This window comes from Euwallacea similis, chromosome 4 (genome assembly GCF_039881205.1).
Source record: "Euwallacea similis isolate ESF13 chromosome 4, ESF131.1, whole genome shotgun sequence".
Taxonomy (NCBI): domain Eukaryota; kingdom Metazoa; phylum Arthropoda; class Insecta; order Coleoptera; family Curculionidae; genus Euwallacea; species Euwallacea similis.
Window position 1 is genome coordinate 4018704 of NC_089612.1, and position 23145 is coordinate 4041848.

The 23145-nt window shown below is 34.6% G+C and overlaps 2 protein-coding genes across 6 annotated transcripts; both read left to right on the plus strand.

Annotated features, from left to right (window-relative positions):
* Positions 1–60: 60 nt before the first annotated feature.
* Dyb (Dystrobrevin) lies at positions 61–10012 on the plus strand. 5 transcript variants are annotated; one of them, XR_010752109.1, is made up of 18 exons: positions 61–210; positions 389–537; positions 955–1171; positions 1316–1401; positions 1458–1609; positions 1664–1772; positions 1825–1991; positions 2042–2166; positions 2230–2331; positions 2585–2666; positions 2784–2834; positions 3154–3269; positions 3346–3514; positions 3715–4072; positions 4221–4337; positions 5823–6100; positions 7244–8287; positions 9237–10012. XR_010752109.1 is itself a non-coding variant. In XM_066389630.1 (17 exons), the coding sequence occupies exons 2-17, from the start codon at positions 390–392 to the stop codon at positions 7385–7387; spliced, it is 2421 nt and encodes an 806-aa protein (XP_066245727.1). In that variant the 5' UTR covers positions 61–210; position 389; the 3' UTR covers positions 7388–10012. The 5 variants fall into 5 exon arrangements, 4 of the variants coding, with proteins under 4 accessions (XP_066245727.1, XP_066245728.1, XP_066245730.1 ...); XM_066389630.1 differs by having other exon boundaries at positions 7244–10012; XM_066389631.1 differs by lacking the exon at positions 2784–2834 and having other exon boundaries at positions 7244–10012.
* Positions 10013–10926: 914 nt separating this feature from the next.
* kra (basic leucine zipper and W2 domain-containing protein kra) lies at positions 10927–19007 on the plus strand. Its single transcript, XM_066388918.1, has 7 exons — positions 10927–11085; positions 14925–14995; positions 15508–15684; positions 16480–16640; positions 16868–17158; positions 17759–18339; positions 18448–19007. Exons 2-6 carry the CDS (start codon positions 14935–14937, stop codon positions 18335–18337), a joined length of 1269 nt encoding a protein of 422 aa, XP_066245015.1. The 5' UTR covers positions 10927–11085; positions 14925–14934; the 3' UTR covers positions 18338–18339; positions 18448–19007.
* The last annotated feature ends 4138 nt before the right edge of the window (positions 19008–23145 follow it).

A 23145-nucleotide genomic window follows, 5' to 3' on the forward strand; every position in this document is an offset into this window, starting at 1 on the left:
GTGTTAAGTCGTGTATGTTGGGTTGCTGAGTGATAGGAAAGTTAATTGTGGCTATTTGACATTAGACATTATGGACATTGACGAAAAATATATAGTTCAGAAAATGGCGGAGGGTCAGTTTTTCCGATTTTAAAATCAGTAAATATTTAAAATTTGTGCATGAAGTGGGTGTTTTATTAACCTAATTTAAAGTGTAGAAAACGGCTTCAGGTAGGATTTGTACGGTTTCATTTATTAATTTTGGATTAATAGTTACCTAACGCGCAAACACCGATTTCGATAGATCCCCTAGATTTAAAAGAGCCCTCACAGATATTATTGTTTTCTATTGCGAATTATTGAAGAAAAATCAGTTTCAAGTACAATAAATAGCAGGAGAATGTTTTAGCATGATGCAAAGCCAAGAAGGGCTACCTGGATCCTCAGATCATCGACTTGCCCTTATACATGAAATGAGTGCCCATAACTTTGACCTTATTAGATTTGCATCTTACAGAACAGCTACAAAGCTCAGATTCATACAGAAAAAAGTCAGCTGTAAGTATCTAAGTACTTTATCAATTAATTTTATCAATGGTCATAGACTTAATTGAATTATAACATTACTATTATCACCATGGATAAGATAAACAAATTTAACTAATAGGGTTTTTGACTTACTGCTTTTATTGTGATCTGGAATATCTCCATAAATTATTTGTGAAATCAGAAATTAGACTTTAATTAATCACACTTGAATGATCAACTTTGAATTAAGGATCAAGCAGGAACTTGAACACAATTGGATGTTGCCAGTAGTACCAAATAAAGACTACCTCATCCATATCTGCTCTTGAAATTAGATTTTAGAGCAATTTTTAGGAAACTCAAAACAAATCTATGAATCCCTCAAGAAATGATTTTGGAATGCTTGTTATTGAAGCCATTAAGTTGAATAAAATAAAGTTATTACAGTACATGCTGTGGACATATGGAATGTAATAGAAGCTTTTCGAGAGCAAGGTTTACATGCCTTGGAACCATCAGCAGAACTTAGTGTAGCCCGACTAGAAACTCTCCTATGTTCATTGTATCACAGCCTAAATAAACGTGCTCCTCCTACTCAACAGGCCCATGTAGATGTCTGCTCAAGCTTGTTACTAAATTGGCTATTGGCTGCATATGCCACAGTGTAAGTTTCGGCTAAATAATAATTAACTAAGTCACATTTATTGATTAATCTGATTCAATAGGGTTCAATTGTCTTTATTTAAAGTTGAATCTTCAATCAACTAGCTTTTTGCATATTATCAGTAGTTTTGCTTATTTTTTTTAGGGATAATGTGGGAAAAATTCGGGTGTTTTCCATTAAAGTTGCTTTAGCCACTTTATGTGCAGGAAAACTGATGGATAAATTACGCTGTAAGTTTGACTTTGTCTTGAATGTGTTCATTGAAGTCACTGGCACAATTTTTTAGACATTTTCTCACAAATATCTGACAGTAATGGCTTATTGATTCAGTGGAGGTTTAATGAGTATCTCCAGGAAGTGCAGGCTCTGCCAGCCGCGGTTTACGAGTCTCCTAGTTTTAGTTACACTGACACATTAGCTGCATCAATATTTAGTCCTGTAAGTTTTAGTTAATGTTGGCAGAGCTCATTGTTCACCAACAATTATTTGTAGAATTCTAAGGTTACTGTAAATGATTTTCTGGACACTATGATGTCTGATCCTGGGCCCCCCTGTTTGGTGTGGCTTCCCTTGATGCACCGCATAGCAAACGTTGAAAATGGTAATTAACCATAATTAAATTAACTATCTTTTCACTAGGATTAACTTCATAGTGGCACATCCAATACAATGTGACTCTTGTCAAAGGGACCATTTTACTGGCTTCCGGTATAGATGTCAGAAATGCCCACACTATACTTTATGCCAGGATTGTTTCTGGAGGGGTCGGGTGTCCAATCCCCACAATTTGGACCATCAAGTTAAAGAATATGCTTCTTATGTAAGTATGTGTGGTGTTTTAGAGGGTTGAGCTCATAGAGTTGCATTTAGTCCCCTAGTAAAACTATAGGGCAGTCTTTGCGGAAGTCATTTAGATGTGTGCCAGACAAACAAAGAAATAACTTGCCAAGATTTCCAGAACAACCTGAGAAAACTTTGAATTTATCACACATTGTGTAAGTAACAAATTTAATTTATGGATTGTTATCGTTATGACTTGTTGGTGCCCTTATTTTCAGTCCTCCTTCTCCCATACCGTCGCACAATGGGTTCCCAGATGGTCAGTTTACTGCAGGGTACGATGGAATGGGAAGTTTAGATAGTCGGTCTACAGCTCGAAGGTAAATGTTCTTTTCTATATAAGGTGTCTCTCTGGGTAGCCGGAAAACACGCCAAAAATTCACTTTATTCTATCTAGAAGTTATTGCTTAATAAGCTATAATTTCTAGATTTTCTCTAAGGTTTTCCAACGATTTTCAAAATGACTGTATTTTTGACATATACAGGTTTTCCTAATAAATTCACCCAGTTACCTGAGAACCACTTTGTAAATTTAAAAATTTTAAAAATAAGTAATTAATCTTTTTGCTTTAGTTTGGACAGCGCTCGAGACGACGAACATAGATTAATCGCGAGGTACGCCGCCAAATTGGCTCAGGAGGCTCGTGGAGGCATGGTAAGATTTGTTCTTGGACAAGGACATTGAGCCGATATAGTTGCTTCACTCTTGTGTTATTTCCGCCTTAATTTCATGTGCTTTATGTCAACTCTTGTTTGCAATTGCTTATTTTAGCCCCGAGGTGCTACATACCGGAAAAACTCTCTATCACCAGATGGATTATTGGTAAGTGATTGTGGCTTGAGCTTGGTGGTGGCAATTGTTATTTAACATTTTTCTTTTAACTTGCTCTTCACTTATTAAATGTATCTCGTTACGATTTAGGTGAATAGAAAGAAAGGAAAATTACCTGATTAGGAATACGTCATATTTGTGGAGCATATTAGAAAATTTGTACAAATTCAGTTGAAATATGAACGGAAATTTTCAAAAAGCGGTATCGGTTTGGAAAATTGGATACTCACGATTATATTAATATGTTGTTTGAACATCCTTCAGTTCCATAACAATAATCGGAAGAAATATCAAAGGTGTATAATTTTAGGGTCGAGTGCCGTCTGAAACGTGTTTGGGAATGGATTCAACAAGAGCGCAAAGGGAATTGATCAATCAATTAGAGGCGAAGAATCGGGAGATTATGAGGGAAATTGCTCGATTAAGGTACTGCTTTCGGATTGTTATAATAATGGAAGCAGCAAGGCTTCTTTTAAAATTTGTACCTTTTTTTGTTTTATAGGCGACAACAGGAACTAGAGTCAGCCCACAGTGCCGATAACCCTGTGTTAATGAGTGAACTGCGCGCGTTGCGAATGCGTAAAGACGAATTGGAAACTCATTTAATTACGCTTCAAGACTCTCGTAGACAACTGATGATTCAACTTGAAGGCTTAATGAAAATGCTGAAGGTATAGCAAATAGTGTTATTAATCAAGTGCTGTCTTCATTCATAATGCAGTAAAGTAACATTAACAGTAGACAGAATGTCCTGGTCGAGTAATAACGTGCATAATATATTACTGGAGGCGACATTTTTACGGTGTAACTTATGGTTGTGTGAAACAAAAAATATCATTTTACACAGTCGTAAATTTCGAATCTTATTTAGAATCATCAATCCTCTCCTCGGAGCACTCCAAACTCCTCGCCGAGAAGCACCAAGTCGCCCCCCTTGCCGCCGGGAGCGACTCCAACCTCGCAACCTAATTCACGGAGTGCTCCGCAAACACCCTTGGGCGTGCCCCCATCTTCTAACGCTTCCATGGTCAACTCTGTACCTCCCATGGTTTCCGAGAGGGAAAGGGATAGACGTGACATTCCTTTGGGTATGGTGCAGCCATTAGGGGGTATAGGTGGGAGGGGTGATGCTTTAGCGGAGAGAAACATGCATAACGACGCATCGTTGATGGGTGTGGGTGGGGATGTAAGGAGCGCATTTGGAGGTGGATCGACTCATGTCAACATAGGTAAATTTCATGTAGCAGTAATTTTATTGTTGAGGTAATTATTTTATGTCTAATGATTAATGATTATAATAATGTGTGACATTGAATTGAAACACCAATTTTCAGGCTTGCTAATATTGAATTGTATGAATTGTATCAATCATTTCAGGGTCCAACGGCAATGGAACTCCGGGATCGGTGGGACGATCCTTAAGGAACGATCTTTTAGTGGCAGCAGATTCTGTGACGAATGCTATGTCAACGTTGGTTAGGGAGCTCAATTCAGGTACGAGTAGGTAGAGTGCGTGTAATTGTCTTTCATTCTTTTAATGTCTTCTATGATTGTTTAATAACCATTAAGAACAGACATTTTCTTTGTATCTGCGTTGTTATTATTTGATTAAGGGCCAAATTATTGAATGATGAAATCTTTGACGGGTTTATAGTTTCCATGGAAACGGAGCAACGCACCAATGGCAAGCCTCAATTTCCAAGATAAAAAGGAACTACGCGTCCCCGCTAAAGTTGGCACAACAATAATTTGGCCCAAAAGCGAGTTAGTAACGATTACTACCGTATTCTTGGTCAAAAATGAAGCTTAGAGAAATTCAAAATGAATGATATTTGTTTAAAAAAAGAATCTAAATTATCCCACGGAAAAGGAATTATCGGCGCGCAAGTGTTAAGTACATGGCATCCATTATTACTATTGGTCTATAAATCTCTTAAAAAAATAAATATTCTCTGTTTCTCGAATATACTCATTAGAGTTTGTGATTTAAATTGCTTTTAAGAATGCATGTATATTTTTTTATATCATTTTTACTATTGTTAAGTTGTGCGTTTTTATTTCCTCTGTAAGAATGTACAGATAAAAGCGTATTTGTTGTCAATTTAGAATACTTCCTTAATGTTGGTAATATTATTTTTATGAATAAACAAAACACCTATTTTGTTAAGTTATGTTTTTCCTACTCCATATTTAATATAAAAAGGTGATTTTAAAAGTTATTGTCGATTAAATAAAAGCGGAAAAGCGCGGAGCTTTTCTCGAAGCATATGTCCCTTTCTAATCCACCTTTATAATTCAACTAAAACGTGAAATGACAAAAAAATTAACGGTCACTTCGTAAAAAATCTGTTAAAACAACTAAAGTTTACCCAATTTACAAGTATGTAACCACACTCGCTTGTGTGTATTGTGACATGCCACTATTTTGTTTATATCCACACAGAAGTTGATCGAGATATCCACTCTATGTAGTTTGTGGTTTTTATTTTCTGTAAAGTAGGTATTGAAAAACGACAACTTTTGATTTAAATTTGTGATTTCTAGGTAAGTTTATTTATCATTTTAGTTTCTGTTTTTTAATTCAACCAAACAACATTTTGCATAGACAACCTCTCTAAAACTGTGGCATGGTAGATTCTGGAATGCCGATGCCTGCATGGAATAATTGTTATATTGCAGCGGCCTGAAACCAATAAGAACGAATTTTTGTTAGTAAGTATAGATCCTTTACTTAATCCATCGTGGATTTATTTATGAAGGAAACATTTCTTTGAAATGTTTAATTTAAATTTAAGTTGCACTCATTAACAAGTAGAGAACACCGCTGACACAACTTACCACCAGTTTTCTTAATTTATATTAAATTTGTTTTGAGTTTTCATGAAGAGGTTGCAATTATATAACCAGGGAAATAATAATTAACCTCCCTTTCTTCCCATCGCGCAGCAAATACATGCTTCTCTTTTTCTCTTTCTTCAGACTTTGAAGACGACGGCGAAGAAGAATCAGACGGAGGATGGCAACAAGAGCTTCAGCGCAGGTACATGCAGGAAGCTAACTTCATCGAAGAGTTGCGCGCCAGGCACCCTCCAAGTCCCCCGGAGGTCAATCAGGGTTACGCGGTAGCGCAAAACTATGTGCACGGACAAAACTTTAAGATGCAAAGCATCCATTATCCAGTGTCGCAGCATGGTGGACAAAATAATGTATTTGAGACCTCTTCGGAGAAGGAAGTACAAGAGTTTTTCGCCCAACAGGTGATCATCAGTTAGACAAGAATAGTCTGCACCATGTGCCGACCAAACCCGCGCTCACGCTTACTGATAAAGAATGCATGCTTTTTGTTAATATTGTACAGTAGAACTTCTTTTGTAGAATTGGTTTTAATATACCTACTTACGTACTTATTTAATCATATTAAACTAGTATTAAGTAGCTGCTTAAGCGATAGTACTACCTACCTGTAATTTGCATGATTACCTTTCGATATTTTGTACTTTGATCATTTTTGTGTTGATACAAGTAATTGGTAGAACGGTGAGTCAAAGTTGAAAGTAACTACAGTTGTTTTCTTTAAACTTTTCACGTGATTTTGGTTAATTATAACGTGTTTTAATCCGAAGTCAAAAGTTAAAAGAAAGCGGCTGATACTGACAAGGAACTGCTCACTTATGATATAAGCTTTTAGTTATTATTGGGAAAGTGGCATTTTCGAAATAATGCATAACTTTTTGTTTATATTACTGAACGGTAGGCCATGAAAGTGTGATTTTGGGGTTTCTTGCTTAGTGTCCTGACGTGCGGATCCTGAGCGTTAGAGTGGCATACTTACCGGTTCTAAATGGTTATAACCAAAAGTGTTCAAGTGAGTGTGGTTTTAACCTTTACCCAGATTACGATATCATTGTTAAGTCCCTCGCTACGTCATCAATTGACATTTTTATAACTGGTAATTGCCCTGCTCCTGAGCTGAGTTATATGTACTTATATTCGCTGCTTCCGCTTCATGTGTAATGCACATTTTTCACCATTTGAACCCCCTATTAATATTTCATGGTAGTTGTATTCTGAGACAGGCTCTAAATCCCATGCTTTAGTTACCCACTAATGACGATTTTTATTGGACACTGACCTAAATTGGACGGAGTATTGTAAGCGGCTTCAAATTAGTGGGCCGCCATTTTTAATTCAAAATGATAGTACTTATAATAGATTTAGCTGTCGTTTAAATGAATAAAACATTTCGGAATTGGAAAATCGTTTGCTTAGTGTACTTCGTCCAGTGACGGCCATCACACATGCACTTTGTACAGGCATTGTATAAACCTGAGTCCTTTTTGTATAAAATACTCTTTATGGCGTTTCGTTCATAAGAATATAGAGACCCATTTTTGTTCCAGTTCTCGAGGCAGGATAATCATCACCGAGGCCAAGACTCACAACAGAACCTCGACCTGCACCAAGACATGAGCGAACACCAAGAAGTTAGGAACAAGGAAACTATCGAATTTGAAGAAGCGTTGAAGCATTGGGTTAATAGATAAGGTAGCAGGTATAAACGTCGGCGTTTCAATACAGTTCCGAAAACTATATGTAAAAAAAAGATAAAAATGGAGTTAGCCTTGGCTGTTTGTGCAAAGAGGCCTCCAGTTGTTTTGAGGCTGACTTATTATTAAAACCCACTTATTCTCATACAGAGAAATATGTATGAATGAAGAAATCGTCATGAAGATTGCATAACACTTTAATTCGTATTATTATGCTTATTATTGAAATATTCTATCTAGTCATGTCTATTTATTGCACATTGCCCCAAACAGGGATTTTATATTAATTTTTCAAAATGCTGACCATACCAGTTCGTTACCAGCTAAAATTAAATGTTCTTCTTGTGAAACGGTAAGTTTTAAGTCCTGCGAGCAAGAACTAACCGGAGCGTGTCTTTTAAGTATTTTTTGCACTCAGTGCAGGATGAGGAGCATCCCAGTCTTACTACGACTTAATGTTAGACATTACTGCTACTCTGACTCGTCTTCCATATATTTATTTACGGTAATTCTGCATGATACTATTACATGCTACCAGGTACGTGACGTTAAAAGTAACCTGTCGGGGACATTATATTAAGGGGCATAATATGCGTTCAGGAGTTGTTATATACACTATATCAGTACTTTAGTATTCGGCCTAATTTAAGGACTAGTCACTAGGTATTAATCGATTCTAATATAAAATTATAATTTACTTAAATCGGCAGCAAAAATACGGTGCGTACTACTATGACGTATATCAGGTAAATAATGTTGTTAGTTCGCATAATATGTAGGTAGTTGTATAATCAGAAGGTTCGGCGTATTATTAATAAGAATATACATTATCATCATATCACCTTTAATCGAAAAGCTTTGTTACTTGTTTTGTTTAGCATATTACAAAAGAGGAGAGTAAGTAGTATTTCCTATAAAGGGTTCTGATTTGTTATGGAATATATCAAGATTCTTCGGGATAAAGCGATTTTACAAAGTCGAAACTGACACTTGTGTAATTTTTTTGAGTTACCCTATACAATTTTAAATAATTTGAAAATGCACAAAACGAAAACTACATCTGGGAGTCCCAGCGACTTTACTAAAACTTCTTTATTTTGAAGACTTGATATACTCTATAATGAATTACAATCTTGTATGTATAGATTATAGTATCAATATCAAAATAGCATACCTTGATATCAAAGAACCAATTAATTCCCTTTCCTTATGCATCTTCATATCTTTTTGGACCAAATAATCCCTAATATACAAGATGTTGCAAATGTTGTCCAGAGTATTTTAGGGCAAATTCTACATAAAAAATGCGATAACGAAATTTCTATAATCACAGATCCGAAAGTGTGTTGTTACTAAAATACAGGTTGTTACAGTTAGAACATAGTTCTCAATGTTTGCTTTATAGCTCTTAGAATTTGTAAATTTAACTTTGGGATGAGCATCACTCTTAAAAATATACACTTACATATATGACATCTCAGCTGCAATTGACCGTATACAAGGTGAAGGATATATTATGCCCAAAAGGGATTATCATTGTATAAATTTTCAGCTCCAACTGAGACAGCGTATCGTGTGTATCTTTAAGAGTGGCACTCACCTCAAATTTCGATTTAGAAACTGATAAGTTGTAAAGCAAAGATTTTACACTCTGAACTTTAGTAATGAACTACTTCCGGATCCTTTTTATGGAAAAATTTTTACCTATTTTTGGAAATAGAGTCTGCTCTAGAATTCTCTGTACCATATCTTACAACCCCCTGGATTTTTACAGTTTTTATAACAATTGTATTAAAACGAGTTAGTTTATTTTCTCTATGAACCTCGTATAAATTTTTCTACTTAGATTTAACTCTCTATCTGAATAAATACAGTGTGAGATACCATCTCACATATCACGTCTCAATCAACCAGCACGGAGTTACCACTGAACTTTAATATTATTATACATTTTTTTAAGTTGGGCCTGTTAGGTTAGCTGCATTGTGCGTTCTTACATTGTAGGATCTCCCATCGTCATCGAGATATTTTTACGATTTACTTATCACAGAAAAAGTCGAATATTGACATTTTGGTGAAACCAAACTGGTAATATTCCCATAGAGAATTATACTCGTCTTGCTCACTGATGATAAAGAAGCCCACAGAGCAAGATAATTTCGACCTTTTTTTAATTTTTGTACAAATCATACCGTTGTGACTCATCCGGTTTATTACCGCGTTTGTAGGTTTCCAGCAATCGCAATATGGTCTAAATTTATGAAAGACGATTCATACGTCTCAATTATGAGACTTTGAATTCAAGATGGAACGATCTACACAAATCATATTCCACACTGTAATTGTACTGTATGCATTTGTTGCTGTAAGTGTAAGATAACTAATTGTAAGTATAATTTATGTAGGTAGGTACGTATAAATGATAGCGAATTGTTTTATATTATTTTTAATTTACTATTTTTTCAAAGTTTAACAGCGATTATTATGTACAAAATTGTCTACTTTGACTGACTAACTCTAGATTAGCCGTCGAATTGTTAAAGTTTTACACATAATATGTTATATATACGATATACTGTAGATTGAAAGCAAACAAAAATAAATGGGTTGTTTTATTTCAAATATGTGTTGTATATGTTAATTTTTATGTGACTCATAAGAGATGTGAAGAAAGTAAATATCCTTCGTATATTCACATGATTTGGCTTCGTTGTAATTACGGAACTAGGGCAGACTGAGGAAAAATTTTAAAATGAGTAACAGGTTCATATTGTATACCACAATGGTAATATATCTAAATCTGGCAAAGATGTCTGGTTCCATGCAAAAAACTACTTGGGAACCGTGGAAATTGTGAAATTCAAATTGGTGCTTAACTAAAGTTGTATCTTTCAAGAATTATTACATTAAATATAATGAAATTGAGATATATATTTTTCAATCTTGGCTCGAATTTTAATTCACGAACGCATAGGTCCGGCCAGATATGTTTCCCGCTTTTTGGAGTCATGGTGACAATTGAAGTTGATAACTCAAAGGTGACAGGCGGCCAAACCGCTCTTTAATCCAACGTTGCCACTTCACAAGTTGTTAAAATATAGATAGCTTGGCCCGATCTCAGTCGATCCCCGATTGCGATTGTGCAGTGTTGTCATGCATTCTAATTTTATCCACCATTATAATTTTAATTTTGTGTGTTGAATCTTTGACTCGAGGCCGAGGCAAAGCTATCAATGGTTTAATTTCGGCTATTTGAGTATTACGATATTTACTTTAAGTTTTAGTCAGCGCTCTCTGTCTGGAAATGTATGTTTGCGTAATATGCAGTTTTTTGTTAAACATAAAAAGCATCACTTTTCGGCAAATGTCGGATATCCAGCAGGTCCTGGAAACCCGCATGACAAGTTTTATTTGTCACCTCTTCCTTATTCAGCGTGACACATTTTTCTAAAGGAAATTATTTCAATAATTTTTTTTTTGAGAAAATCCTATAAGTGACTATCCAAAGCAAAAGAAACCGGAAGCCTGTTGGAAAATTTGCGGTAAACTTCAAATTGCCCGCCTTTTGTAGTATCGATCGGTCGGTTGGTTTCGCAACGTCGCACGTTCATTCCGTTTTCGTTTCTTTTAAGATCGAGACGTCCATTAAATTCTTTGTGGCTCTTGTGAGGTGCTTTTTATAAAACAGTAAAAACGTAAGTATTTAACTCTGAATTTGTTTTAAATGTAGATTCGACGAAGAGATAAGCTGCTTAAGAACATTTTGCTTGTCATAAAAATTGTAAATCAGACCCTTTTACTATAGAAATCTGAGTCGGAAGTTTTTACTAATGGTGGACATCCTCGATGAAAAGCCAACCATGAGGACAATTCGATTTTTTCATAAAAAAGTAATGTTGCTTCTGTTCGAATACTCCCTTCTCTTTGCCATTGAAAAGATGTTAAGTGTAATTTTAGAAATAACATAAAGCTCTTGTCGGAATCGAGTCCAAACCCCAGAAAAAAATTCGAAATTTTGATGTTAAAAATATGCTACTCCTTGTGTGTCGTTGACCCGCTTTGTGTCCTTTGTCCCGTTACGTTATCTGCGAAAAATTAACGACATTTCTTTTTCGGAGGAATCGCACAATGGGTTTTCCTTCAAAATGGCTCTCTTATGCCATATTTTCTATTGTATTTTTCGATTAAATAGGTGACCTTGCAACGTGCGCTTTCGTTTTGAAATGGGGACAAGCGATTAATACGATTTCGTTTCACAAAATCCGTTTTTTCTTTATCTACTTTGCAGGAATTTATGTTGGAGCCCTCCCTGTTCTTTGCAAGTACTCTTGTAGATCTAGAAGTAAATCCTTTTTCGACATTCTTGAGGTATGATTGAGTTTCAGGACCTAGAGTGTGTCTCTTTCCCCTGCTCAAATAGAAGTTGTGGGTCACTGTAACACCAAGTGTATCAGAATTTTTCATGCATTTTTAAAAGTTTATTAAAAGGTCTGATGCTTTATTTATAATAATTATAATAATAATAATATTTATTGTGCATATACATATGTGTGTATATAGAGTGGTAGTCATTGAAATAGCCAGAATAATGAAATACATCATTTGGTAAATAAAGTTTTAATGCTGCATTTCATTTGTGAAATAACTCTATATTATAAGTATATAATAAAGAAGGAAAGTATTAATAACATGACTTAAAAAAATTGAATTAACATAACAATTAACAAATAACTACAAAAAAGAAACATTAATAGTTGGCCACAAAAGTAGAGTCAATGGATATGAAGTCATAATATAATACTATTAGACAATGAGAAAATTATGAAATAATACACTTTTAATTTTAATACTTAGTTTTTTGGCATTTGTGTTTTATGACTTTGGCTCACCTTCTGGACATAGACTTTACAGTTCTTTTACATAATTTTAATGGTATTGCTTCCCTTTCTGCTTTAATAACTTGTCAAAGTTCTTGCTTGTTTTCAGTTATATATTTACCAACTGCTTTCTTGAGGTAGATCCATAAGCTAATAATGGGATTGAGGTTTAGTCACAACAATAAATTAATTTTAATGACATTAAGAATAGTTTTGCTTTTTTGAGGTCTGTGCTTAGGATCATTGTCCTGTTGGTACTTCCATACTAGTGGCATACAAACCTTTTCAAAAACCACCATGATGTCTTGACGAATGTGAACATACTCATTTTAGTTCATGTTTTCCTTTCCAATAAATTGATCCTACACCATACCATGAAAAAATTCTTCCATAATTTTATATAACTTCCTTCATGTTTAACAGTTTTAATGGTGTGTTTGTGTAATAATTCCTGGTTGGGTAGTCTTCGAAGATATCTCCTACCTTCAGGACCTACTAAATTTATTTTTGGTACTTCACTCTATATACATGAATATTGCTTCATTTTTTGATTCTCTGTTCCCCATTGCAATTTAAATGGTCTTGGGTAAAGTTTAAAACGGTGTTTTATATTGAATGAAAACAAAGGAACTTTTCTGATTGTTCTACCGTGTAAGTTATTTTCTTGAAGTCTTCTCCAGATTATTCTTGAACTTATTTCTAAGCTCACTTTAATTTTAATTTCGGCAAACGATTTAAATGAATGATTTTTTGAAATACGGGCAACCTGCCCATCAGTATAAGGTATTGTTTTTTTTCTTGCTCCCCGGTTCTCGCAGGCCGGTTGTATTTTTAGTGCATTTTAAATCATTTTTTTTAACGACCAACGATTATTGTAATTTCCCTTTGAGATTTTGCAATATTAAAATTGTCATTCTTTCAGTCGCCGTAATGTGGATGTCACGGTCCATTTATACCAAAATGATGTTTAGTACTTCACCAAAGAAACAAATCGCGCTGATAAAATTACAAACATGGAAAAATAACATTTATTTTTTTCAACAACTTACATTTTTTATTGTGCTTAATTATGACCTTTTTTTTGCTCATGTCTTAAACAGTTTTCATTAAACATGCGTATAAATTATCTGGAGGCGTAGTAAAATGTTTTTATAAAGACAACGTTGAATTTTAACAAACGTATCAACTGGCTCCATTTCAATGGCCACCATTCTGTAAATAAATACACAAGGGGTTTGCATACATTTGCAGAAGCTTTCATACTACTCGGTTTTCAAGCTTGATAAATTTAAAGATCATATAAGTTCTTAAGAGAGAACTATTGTTAAGGTACACTTTCAAACTTCTCCTAAAGCAGTTGACAATTTGAAAATAAGCATATCAATTTAGAACACTAATTGCCCTATGAAGCATTTTTTAAAATCAGCTCGAAGGATGCTGGGCAATATCATCAAACTGTACAAAATTTCTCAATTTGAGACAATAGAAATTCATTCTAGTTTTAAGGTAACCTTGGAATGGAAGTTTAGTTATAAATATTTTCTGTATAATAATGGAAATTTTAGTTTGATTCAAAGATTTAATTTTACAATTTCATTGTCTCTATATGCAGGGTTATTTTGCAAGTTTTTGTTTACAAAATTTCAAACCAATTTGCCATCTTGGGAGAAAACCCATATAACAATGGTGTGTCGTCTGCGTACAGATGGATCTAGTAAAACTTGGTACACTGTAGTGATAAAATTAATTGCATTCTTTAGATCTTTTTCTATTGCTTGACTGTGATTTGATTGGGCGCAACATTTGTAGTCGAATATAGGTAGATATATCAACATTGACTCTTTAACATTTCTGGAAATAAACTCGTTCTTCTTTGCTCATGTTTCACGCCTGTCGATAAATTAGCAAATCCTCAGAGGAAATAAGTACTTAGTATGGACAGTTTTAATTAGTAATGATCCAATTCAAATGAATATGATATATATTTCCTTTACAAAGTAGCTACGTTGTTGTAAGTTTGTTGTCATAATTTTACCATTCTGGAATGGATAATGGAAAGACTCTCCAGTTAATCAAGTATTACATCCTCATCTGAATTCGACATTGTAATAAACTAAGAAGAAACTATCAATGATTGTAAAATTTCACCTTGATTTATGTTCTTAAAATGCCAGCAACAAACAAACAAGTTAATGCGAATTCATTTTTTTTGGGACGCGATCCCGGGTATAAAAAATCTTGTCGGTAAGACGGTACTGAAATCCGTACTACCAGCCTGTGTGGGATATCAGCCACAAAAAACCCTGTGTTTGCAAAGAATTCTGAGTGTTTTATCCCATTTTTGGTGTTTGACATTAGATAACAGAGTCAAATGCGATTATCGCTTTTTTATTCTGTCATCGCTCTAGGCTTTTTTCGTGCCTTTCTCGGGAGGTGAGTCGAAGTCGCCCCCGGATCTTTGGCCTGAGTCACCCCGCCGACAGAGGGTTCTTCCGCCCTCTTCTACGAATTCGTTCTTTTTATTCGCTCTAATTTAAATGCGCCTAACCAAATCATAGGTGGGGTTGCCACTTTTCGTGACTGGCGCTTCGTTTGATAGAAAAAAATGATGACAAACTTGAGAAAGATGTGTAATACATAATAACATTTTGTTTCAGAAATTTTTGTATGAGTCAAAAGGTAGAAAAACCAGTCCTATCGGGTCAACGCATCAAGACCAGAAAAAGAGGTAAGTCATACTACCATTTGAAAAGTTCCAATTAAAATTCGTAAACCATATCAGAGTTCCCAAATATTTTTACAGTAAATACCTGACACCATTCTCCTTGTGTGTACTTTTTGCATTACTAGACCAATTCATTTAATTCCTTTATGGCAACCTGTTTTTTCTCAGAATTTTTTCTATGCTGAAGTGTGATTCACACTACCAGTGATAAAGGAAGATAAAGCTATTGTAGCAATATTGCTTCAATTTATTGTTAATTTTTATTATCTTTTCAAGCTTGATGTGAATTGAAATTTGTTTATAGAAACTTGAATATTGAAGTTAAGAAAACCTATTAACACACTTCAATGCAACGGGCCGCCAAACTATTAAAAATGTGTTTTATAAGTTTATTCTGTTTTCTTTTTTACTTTTACTGTATACCCAAAATAATCAGGTGTGGGATAAATTTCTGACAGATTCTATAAACAAAAAAATTGGATAGTGGTTCTCCGTTTATGCTTCCCAATTTTCAGATGAAAAAGAGAGGTATGATCCAATTGGGTTTAGGGATGCAATAATCTCTGGACTTGATAAATGCGCTAACGATTTCGAAGCAATATCGCGATACTTGGACGGGGCAGGAAACAAACTCGATTATCGTCGCTATGGAGAGTGTCTCTTCGATATCCTCATTGCCGGTGGTATCCTGGGTGAGTATTTCTCCATTATTTATCTATACATATTTAAAGCGTACTCAATTTCCTCCATTTGTGTGTGGTTAGTATTTTTACATGCATTATCTCACATGGCTGAGAGGAAAACGGAACGAAGTAACCTGTTTTTACAGTTAAGTTTGCGTGCGCAAGATTTGTTCCAACGACATCGACATTGTTGGTAATTAATTTATTGCTGTCAGCTTTGCGAGGTGATGACGTGTATCTGAAACCGGTATAGATTAAGGCGTGCTTGATTCATTTATTTTTATACTTAATCTGCGGTTGTTGGTTGTCACCTGTAAGTTCGTCACTAGAAATGAAAAATGTAATAATCAATTCCTTGAGGTCAGATGATGGTATATATGTGTACTGGTATTATTAATGCAAAATTAAAATATTTACTTTAATCACATAGGTAATTTTAATTTATGCGTTTTAGAAACAGATCTCTCTCTTACCTGTTCAACTCATAGCGCCCTGAGTTATTTGCTTATTGTGTGTGACCCAAACGGTTAGAGGTTGTAAATTGTCTGTCTTCATAGGTTGTATATTTTCGATTCTTGTCGGTATTTAACTGTTAGTATACAACGTTTATTAAATTACTACACTTCATGGTTATTAGCCTCTAAGGTTTCAATTTATAACAACCTTATAAATAAAATAGCAAAGTTTAAATTATAGAAAAAAAATAATAGAACGAACGAAAATCAATCGATGTACATATTCAGCAATCCAACTATACATATTCAAGAACGTTGTCATTGTACAACTTTTATTATTATTTTTTAGTACCGGGGGGTACTCTATCCCAGGAAGGCGATGGCCCACCAAAGACGGACGCCTGTATTTTTAACGCCTCGGACGAGATCAATATGGAAGAAATGAAGAACTGGGAACAGGTGTTTATAAAGCTTATGCGACGCTACAAATATCTTGAGAAAATTTTTCAAGTAAGTAGGTAGCGTTCCTACGTTTTAAGGCAAATACTATTACGTCATCGTTTTATTAGCATATAGTTAAAAGGGAGGGAGACTGATTGATAAGTTTATTTTTTCCGTCTCAGTTTACTGAATTATTGAGGGGTAGCATTTATCATAATTACTTGTTGAAACGTCGTTGACATAGATTAAGTGTAACGTGAGTATTGCACACTTATGACCCGGTGTTTTTTTTTCAGGATGAAATAAAGAAGATCTTGATGTTTGTAAAGTATTTCAAAGAGACTGATCGTAAAAAGCTGGCTGCTATGCTGGCTCTATGGATATCGAATGGGAGCGTTCCGTTCGCCGCGGTGCTCGTCCTCAACAATTCTCATCTCGTTAAGGATCATTTGGCCCTTGACTTCCTTATCAACATATTTAAGTATTGGCGCACGGAAAAGGGCGCCAACTCGCTCAGCTCGGCTGTCCGTAAGGCCAATTTGGAGCAACATTTTTCCACGTTCATACCAGACACAAAACAGTCACAGGTGAGTGGATACGGAATTTACAGCTTGCAAAAGAAAACCAACGAATCCACAGTTTCATTAAAAGTTTACACCTCTTTTAATCGGATCTATATCGTTGGGAAAACAATCGACAACAGTACTGGCGATTGTCGAAGTCCGTTTGACAATCGTTATCGATAATTGTGACATTTTACTTTTTTCGTTATAATTTTGCATATTTAGGCAAATCACACGCAAGTACGAAATGGTTTGTTTGATGACAGCACTTAAATTGTGATATTTTTAAGACAGTTTGTCACGACGGATAAACTGATGTGTATGACAACTTCCGCTGTAGTACATGAAAGGAAACCACTACTAAAGAAACAATGAAAATAATATCTTTTGTCAAATAAATTGGATTCTTTTTAATTGCAACAAAGTTGGCTGTAACGCTACTTGAATCGATATTGATCTAAAGATTAATTTTAAGTACATCTTTGATTGATGGAAGTACATAACTGTAATATTTTTACTCCATCATTTTTTTGATAGCTGTCAATAAATAACTTTGTATTTATGAGTAATGGAAAGCAATTTTATCATATCAAAGATGCGCAATTTTATTTTTTTTGCTTTTAGGTATACTTCAGGAATGCTTTCCAAGACAATGGGCTCGATGAGATCCTCAAACTCTACGAGGATCAACACCAGCAAGCCGCCAAAAAAGAGCTGCAGACGTTGCTGGCTGACGCCCTTAGTGAGGGAAAACAATTACGCGAAGTGATCGCAGAAGTGAAGGAGATCGCACAACGTGATAACATTCAAGAACACGAGACGGTTTGCATCATCTGGTCGACCGTCATGGACATCTCCGAATGGTCGAAAAAGGAGGAACTGGTCACCGATCAAGCGGTGCGTCACCTCAAATTGTACACGACGCTGTTCTCTGCGTTCTCTCAGGGTGCTCGCGCCGAACTTTCACTGTTGCTCAAAGTGCAGGACTACTGCTACTCCAACATGACGTTCATGCGCGCTTTCCAGAAGATCATCATGTTATTTTACAAGACGGACGTCATCTCCGAACAGACGATACTAAAGTGGTACCGACAGGACTACAATGTCAAGGGGAAAATGATGTTTGTTGACCAGATGAAGCAGTTCGTCGAGTGGCTCCAGAACGCCGAGGAGGAAAGCGATTCCGAGGCTGAGAGCGATTAAATGTGAGCCAGATTCATTTGTTTTCTTTTTCTCTCTTCCGTTTATGCCTTTAATAATCATATCAGGCACTGTAATACCTTTAAGCGTCAGACTTATTTTTTATTTTTCAGATTTTCGATGCATAACGAGGCAGAAACCCAGTGCCACCGATACGACCTACTATACAGATTCGACGAAGACACAGAAGAACGGTAACATTTTTTCCAATGTATATACTATCCTTCTACCATTTCTAACTATTTTAAATATAATATAATAATATGCATATAAACGATAATTTTGTATAAAGTTCTTATCTGGTGCCTTAGTATGTTGGTTGGTGCCCTGCAGGCAAATAGGTCCACACGGATAGAAATTCGACGACTTTTTCTGTTAAAAAAAGTGGCGGATTCGAGTAAATTCTTTTCACCAAATCCCGCTCGTGCATCGGAAAAAATGCTATTTGTACGTTAACGCAATACCAAATTAGTCTGCAAATCCTGATCACAAAACTACAAACCGATATTGTAAATTAGATGAAAACTGAGAACATTTAACAATGTAAACTGGATGATTTATTGTCAATTTTTTCAAAATAATTCGAATGTGGAAAATTTCAAGACGGATGTGTTTCTTTCAGTTATGTGTTATTTTGTACTATTATTATACAATAAATATTTTTACAGTTGGACTGTTTCATGTTTTTTTCCCATTCCTTAACATGCCCTGAAGAACTTCCGTTTAAGGTAATGTGAATAGTAACATTACAAAACCATTTACAATAAAAATATGTAGATAGACACATAGAAATGAATTAACTATCCATTATCTTGTGAATATAATAAGTGTTTGTTTTGGGACGTTGTTAAAGCTAAAGTGTAAAAAAAATTTCTTTAAAAATATCATATATTTAAATATTTAGTTCGTCTTTATGCCACCATAGATTGTTAAGGAAATTAGGATAAAAAATACGTGTGCTTGAATATTAAACTAAAAGATAAAAATAGATTCAAGCTCCAAGATGGAAAGAATTACAGAAAACTTCGAGGAAAAGATGCAAATGAGGGTGGAGCGTAAAACTTAATGTGTTGTCTTGTCACAAGAATATAAATTTGAGAATTTGCCAATGAATTGCCGGCGGTGCAAATATTCCGGTATTTTTCTGCCATATTCCTATTTAGTAATAACCATTAACAGAAAGCAATTTTAAAGCATACTTAAAGTTACGAGACTCCTGTGGTAAGAAATGATCTTTTATTTCTCTTGAACAATTAAATTGATCGAAAGTTGCCGGATTGGGAGGAAACTGCCTGTTCTCGGAGGTGTCTTACCAGGAGCAGCTACTGCAGGGTGGTGCAAGTTTTGTATTGTGATTGGAATTGGCACGTTCGATTTGTATTAATTTCACTTCAAATCTATTTTCGTCAGTGTTACTGTATACTTAAATATTTATATAAATATGCAAACTTGGGAGTGTTTGTTTTTCGTTGGTGTTGGCCATTCAATATTAAGTTTGTTTACCTCCTTATCTGAAAATCGAACCAAAAACGAAGGTAAATGAGCAAAAAAAAAACATATCTTTACAGGGAGCTTTATTTTTATTTTCCGTTTACTGATTTGTTATAACGTCGAGCTTGCTTCACTTTTTAATTCCTTATTCCCAAGTCTTAATTGTTAACTCGTAATTCATAAGGTGGTCTATACATATAAACACCTAATTCTTAACAATTTTATATTGCCAACTGGCTAATTGGCAGGTTTTTAAAAATTACTTTTTGATATTACCTTCCAAGAAGAGATCTACAAGTAGTTTATGTTTATTACATCTAAAATATGAATTGACTTTCTTCTGCGTGCACGTCTGCCCGTCCTCCGTATATGCAACTATGACCTTATTTCTAAGAGTTAAAAATTGGGAACTTTTTATGTTATGCATTAGCGACAACGACTATGAGTTGCGAATTAGGAAGTCGGATAACCTGCGTCATTAAGTAATATGTTTTTAACTCGTTAAGGATTAACAATTAAGAAGTTAGACAGATCCGACCTAACAAAATCTTTTAATGTATACAAAATTGTTTATTAATCGTCCTCTAAAATGTATAATTTTTCTTAATGCATGATTTTGAGCATCGCCTCAAAACGATTTGTGATTGGTTTGATACTAGGTTACTGTGCTGAATGTAGCCAATTACGATTGTCATTCTTGACACGTTATCGGTTATTTGTGGAAGATTAAGTTTTGGATTTTCAATCCCGCACTCAAACGTAAATTCATTTGAAGTAAACAGAATCTCTTTTAAATTTCACGTAGAAATGTTGTATTTTTGTTTTTCTTTCTATCCAGTTGTTGGAACTCGATTAGAACACAAAATTAAAATCGGTTAAATTGGACAAAAGTTGCCATTTTTGGAGACTTAACATAGCGTAAATGGCGTTGCTTAACCCGTTTTGTTTTCCATGTTTTAACAAAAAATATAAAATTGGTCAAAATAATTTATAATCTAAAAGATTTTTATCACAAAAAGTTTAATTTTTTTCATATACTTTTTTAATGTATTTTTCTATAGTTTTCCCATAAATATCTCGTACCTTGATTTGAAAGATGGTTTAATTGCCATGGTTTACGTTCGCTATTTCTCGCTATGTAAACCTTAACAGTTTCTAAATTTCATAGTATATTAAGATTCGAAAATGTTATATTTCATTTGGTTTACGAAATGTTGAGGAAAAGTTAAAATTTGTTAAACCGATTTTTAATAGCGTTTTTAAATCACATTTTTATTAATATACACTAGTATTAATACATTTTCTCTTTTTGTCGTTTTGTTTCTGAGATATAGGCTCTCTCTATAATTGTTTTAAATATGGACCTGATATTTTTTAGTTGTATTTTGAAAGTACTTTTTATTCCTAATTCTGATGAATGTTTTTTTCAAATACTTTATTTTAGTTATACATTTTTTTATAGAAGAAGTATTAATTTATTTAATCCTCATTAGAAGAATATTTTTTATATGTGTGTGAATGTGGTTTTAGTTTTAACGAAGTTTTCAGTTTTTCCTCTGAAGCAGTCTAAGCATAAACTAACAAGGGCTTTTATCTCAGTATTATACTTACAGACCACTTCTAATCACTTTGATATACAGTGACCGTCGCGAGAAACGACATCGGTTATAACAAGTCGCAAATAGCGACGGAAATTCAAACGTTTGGTTGAATTTGCATTTACTCCCTTGTAAAAAAGTTTGCCTGTTATGAAGTCGCTTTTAACGTTCGCATAAAAGGACATTTTTAGTGGTTTGCTAGCCAGATATAACGTCGCTACGGGATATAAAGGGTCCGCCAAAATAAACGCAGAAAAGTAAAAATAAATTAAAAATGCAAATAATATCGATTCAATCCAATTTATTGTTTTATTTTGAACATTGATCTATATCATTTATGTATGAAAAATAATACCACTCAAATGTTGACCACGGCTTGTTTTACAAATGTCAATACGATAATCGAAATTTTCGATGACATTTTCCAACGTGGTCGCTTCGATTGCATTTATCTCGGCAATAATATTGTTTTTAAGATCTTGAATGGTAACTGGATGACTGACGTGCACTTTACTTTTCAAAAATCTCCACAAAAATAGTCGAAAGGTGTCAAATCGTCTGAACGAACGGGCCAAGACATATTTCCATTTCGCGAAATTACACGTTCACTAAATTTCGACTGCAACAATTCAATGTTTGCACGCGTTTTGTGGTATGTCGCACCATCTTGTTGAAATTAAAGGTCTTTTATATCGATACGATTAATTTTCGGAAAAGAATAATCACTTATCGTGGCACGGTATCAGTCAGAATTCACAATAACTGCATTTTCATCATTATTTTCAAAGAAATAAGGACCAATGATTCCTTTCGATCACAATCCACACCCAACAGTTACTTTAGGAGGATGCATCGGTTGTTCTCGGTATTCTCTAGGATTCTCATTGGCCCAAATGCGACAATTTTGCTTATTTACCGTCCCATTTAACGTGAAATACGCTTCTTCGTTAAAGATGATTTTCGATGAAAAAGCGGCATCACGCACGATGTTCAGTGAGTCAATTCCAGAAAACACGATGGGTAAAATGATCTGCTGGCTTGAGTTTTTGTGTTAATTGAATATTGTATGCATGTAAACTGAAATTTTTATGCATAATACGGCGTAAACTGATGAATGAAATGCCCAATTTTTGTGATCGACGAGTTACACTCAATTTTGGATTCTCCTTGACATTTTCTGTCACGGCAGCGATATTTTCTGGTGTACGAACACTTTTTCGTCTACCAGTCTTTGGCAAATAACTAATCGAAGTAGTTGACTTAAATTTGTGCACTAAACGATCGATTGTGTTTTGATTTGGACGGTTATGCCGACAGAGAAAATCACGTATTGTGAGAAACGTATTTTTTATTTTTACACCATTTTTATAGTGCTCTTGAATAACTTTAATTTGTTGTTTAATCATATACGACTCCTGCTATAGCTATAAATTGCAAACATTTAGCTACCAAAGTGACATATAGTTGATAGACAAACAAAAGAGCGTCACTGTCAAATTGATGTTTACTTTCCTGCACCACATAGTAATTGTAGTATAAAATCGGTCCTACCCCTATTCTTTAAAAAGTCATTCAAAGAGTGACCGACATTTTTTAAAAAGCAATGCTTTCAGCGCCTTTACAGACAAATCCCAGAAAATTTGTTTTTAATATACATGTTTGACACATCTATGTATGGTTGTGGCTTTTCTGCGTTTTGTATGTAAAGCTGCTAAAACACCG

Excerpts from the sequence above, each read along its gene's own strand:
- Dyb (XM_066389630.1), top strand. The coding sequence starts at position 390 with ATGATGCAAAGCCAAGAAGGGCTACCTGGATCCTCAGATCATCGACTT. Across the intron at positions 1,172-1,315 it reads TTGGCTGCATATGCCACAGT|GGATAATGTGGGAAAAATTC; the intron begins GTAAGTTTCGGC and ends TATTTTTTTTAG. Across the intron at positions 6,101-7,243 it reads AAGAGTTTTTCGCCCAACAG|TTCTCGAGGCAGGATAATCA; the intron begins GTGATCATCAGT and ends TTTTTGTTCCAG.
- kra (XM_066388918.1), top strand. The coding sequence starts at position 14,935 with ATGAGTCAAAAGGTAGAAAAACCAGTCCTATCGGGTCAACGCATCAAG. Across the intron at positions 16,641-16,867 it reads ATCTTGAGAAAATTTTTCAA|GATGAAATAAAGAAGATCTT; the intron begins GTAAGTAGGTAG and ends TTTTTTTTTCAG. Across the intron at positions 17,159-17,758 it reads CAGACACAAAACAGTCACAG|GTATACTTCAGGAATGCTTT; the intron begins GTGAGTGGATAC and ends TTTTGCTTTTAG.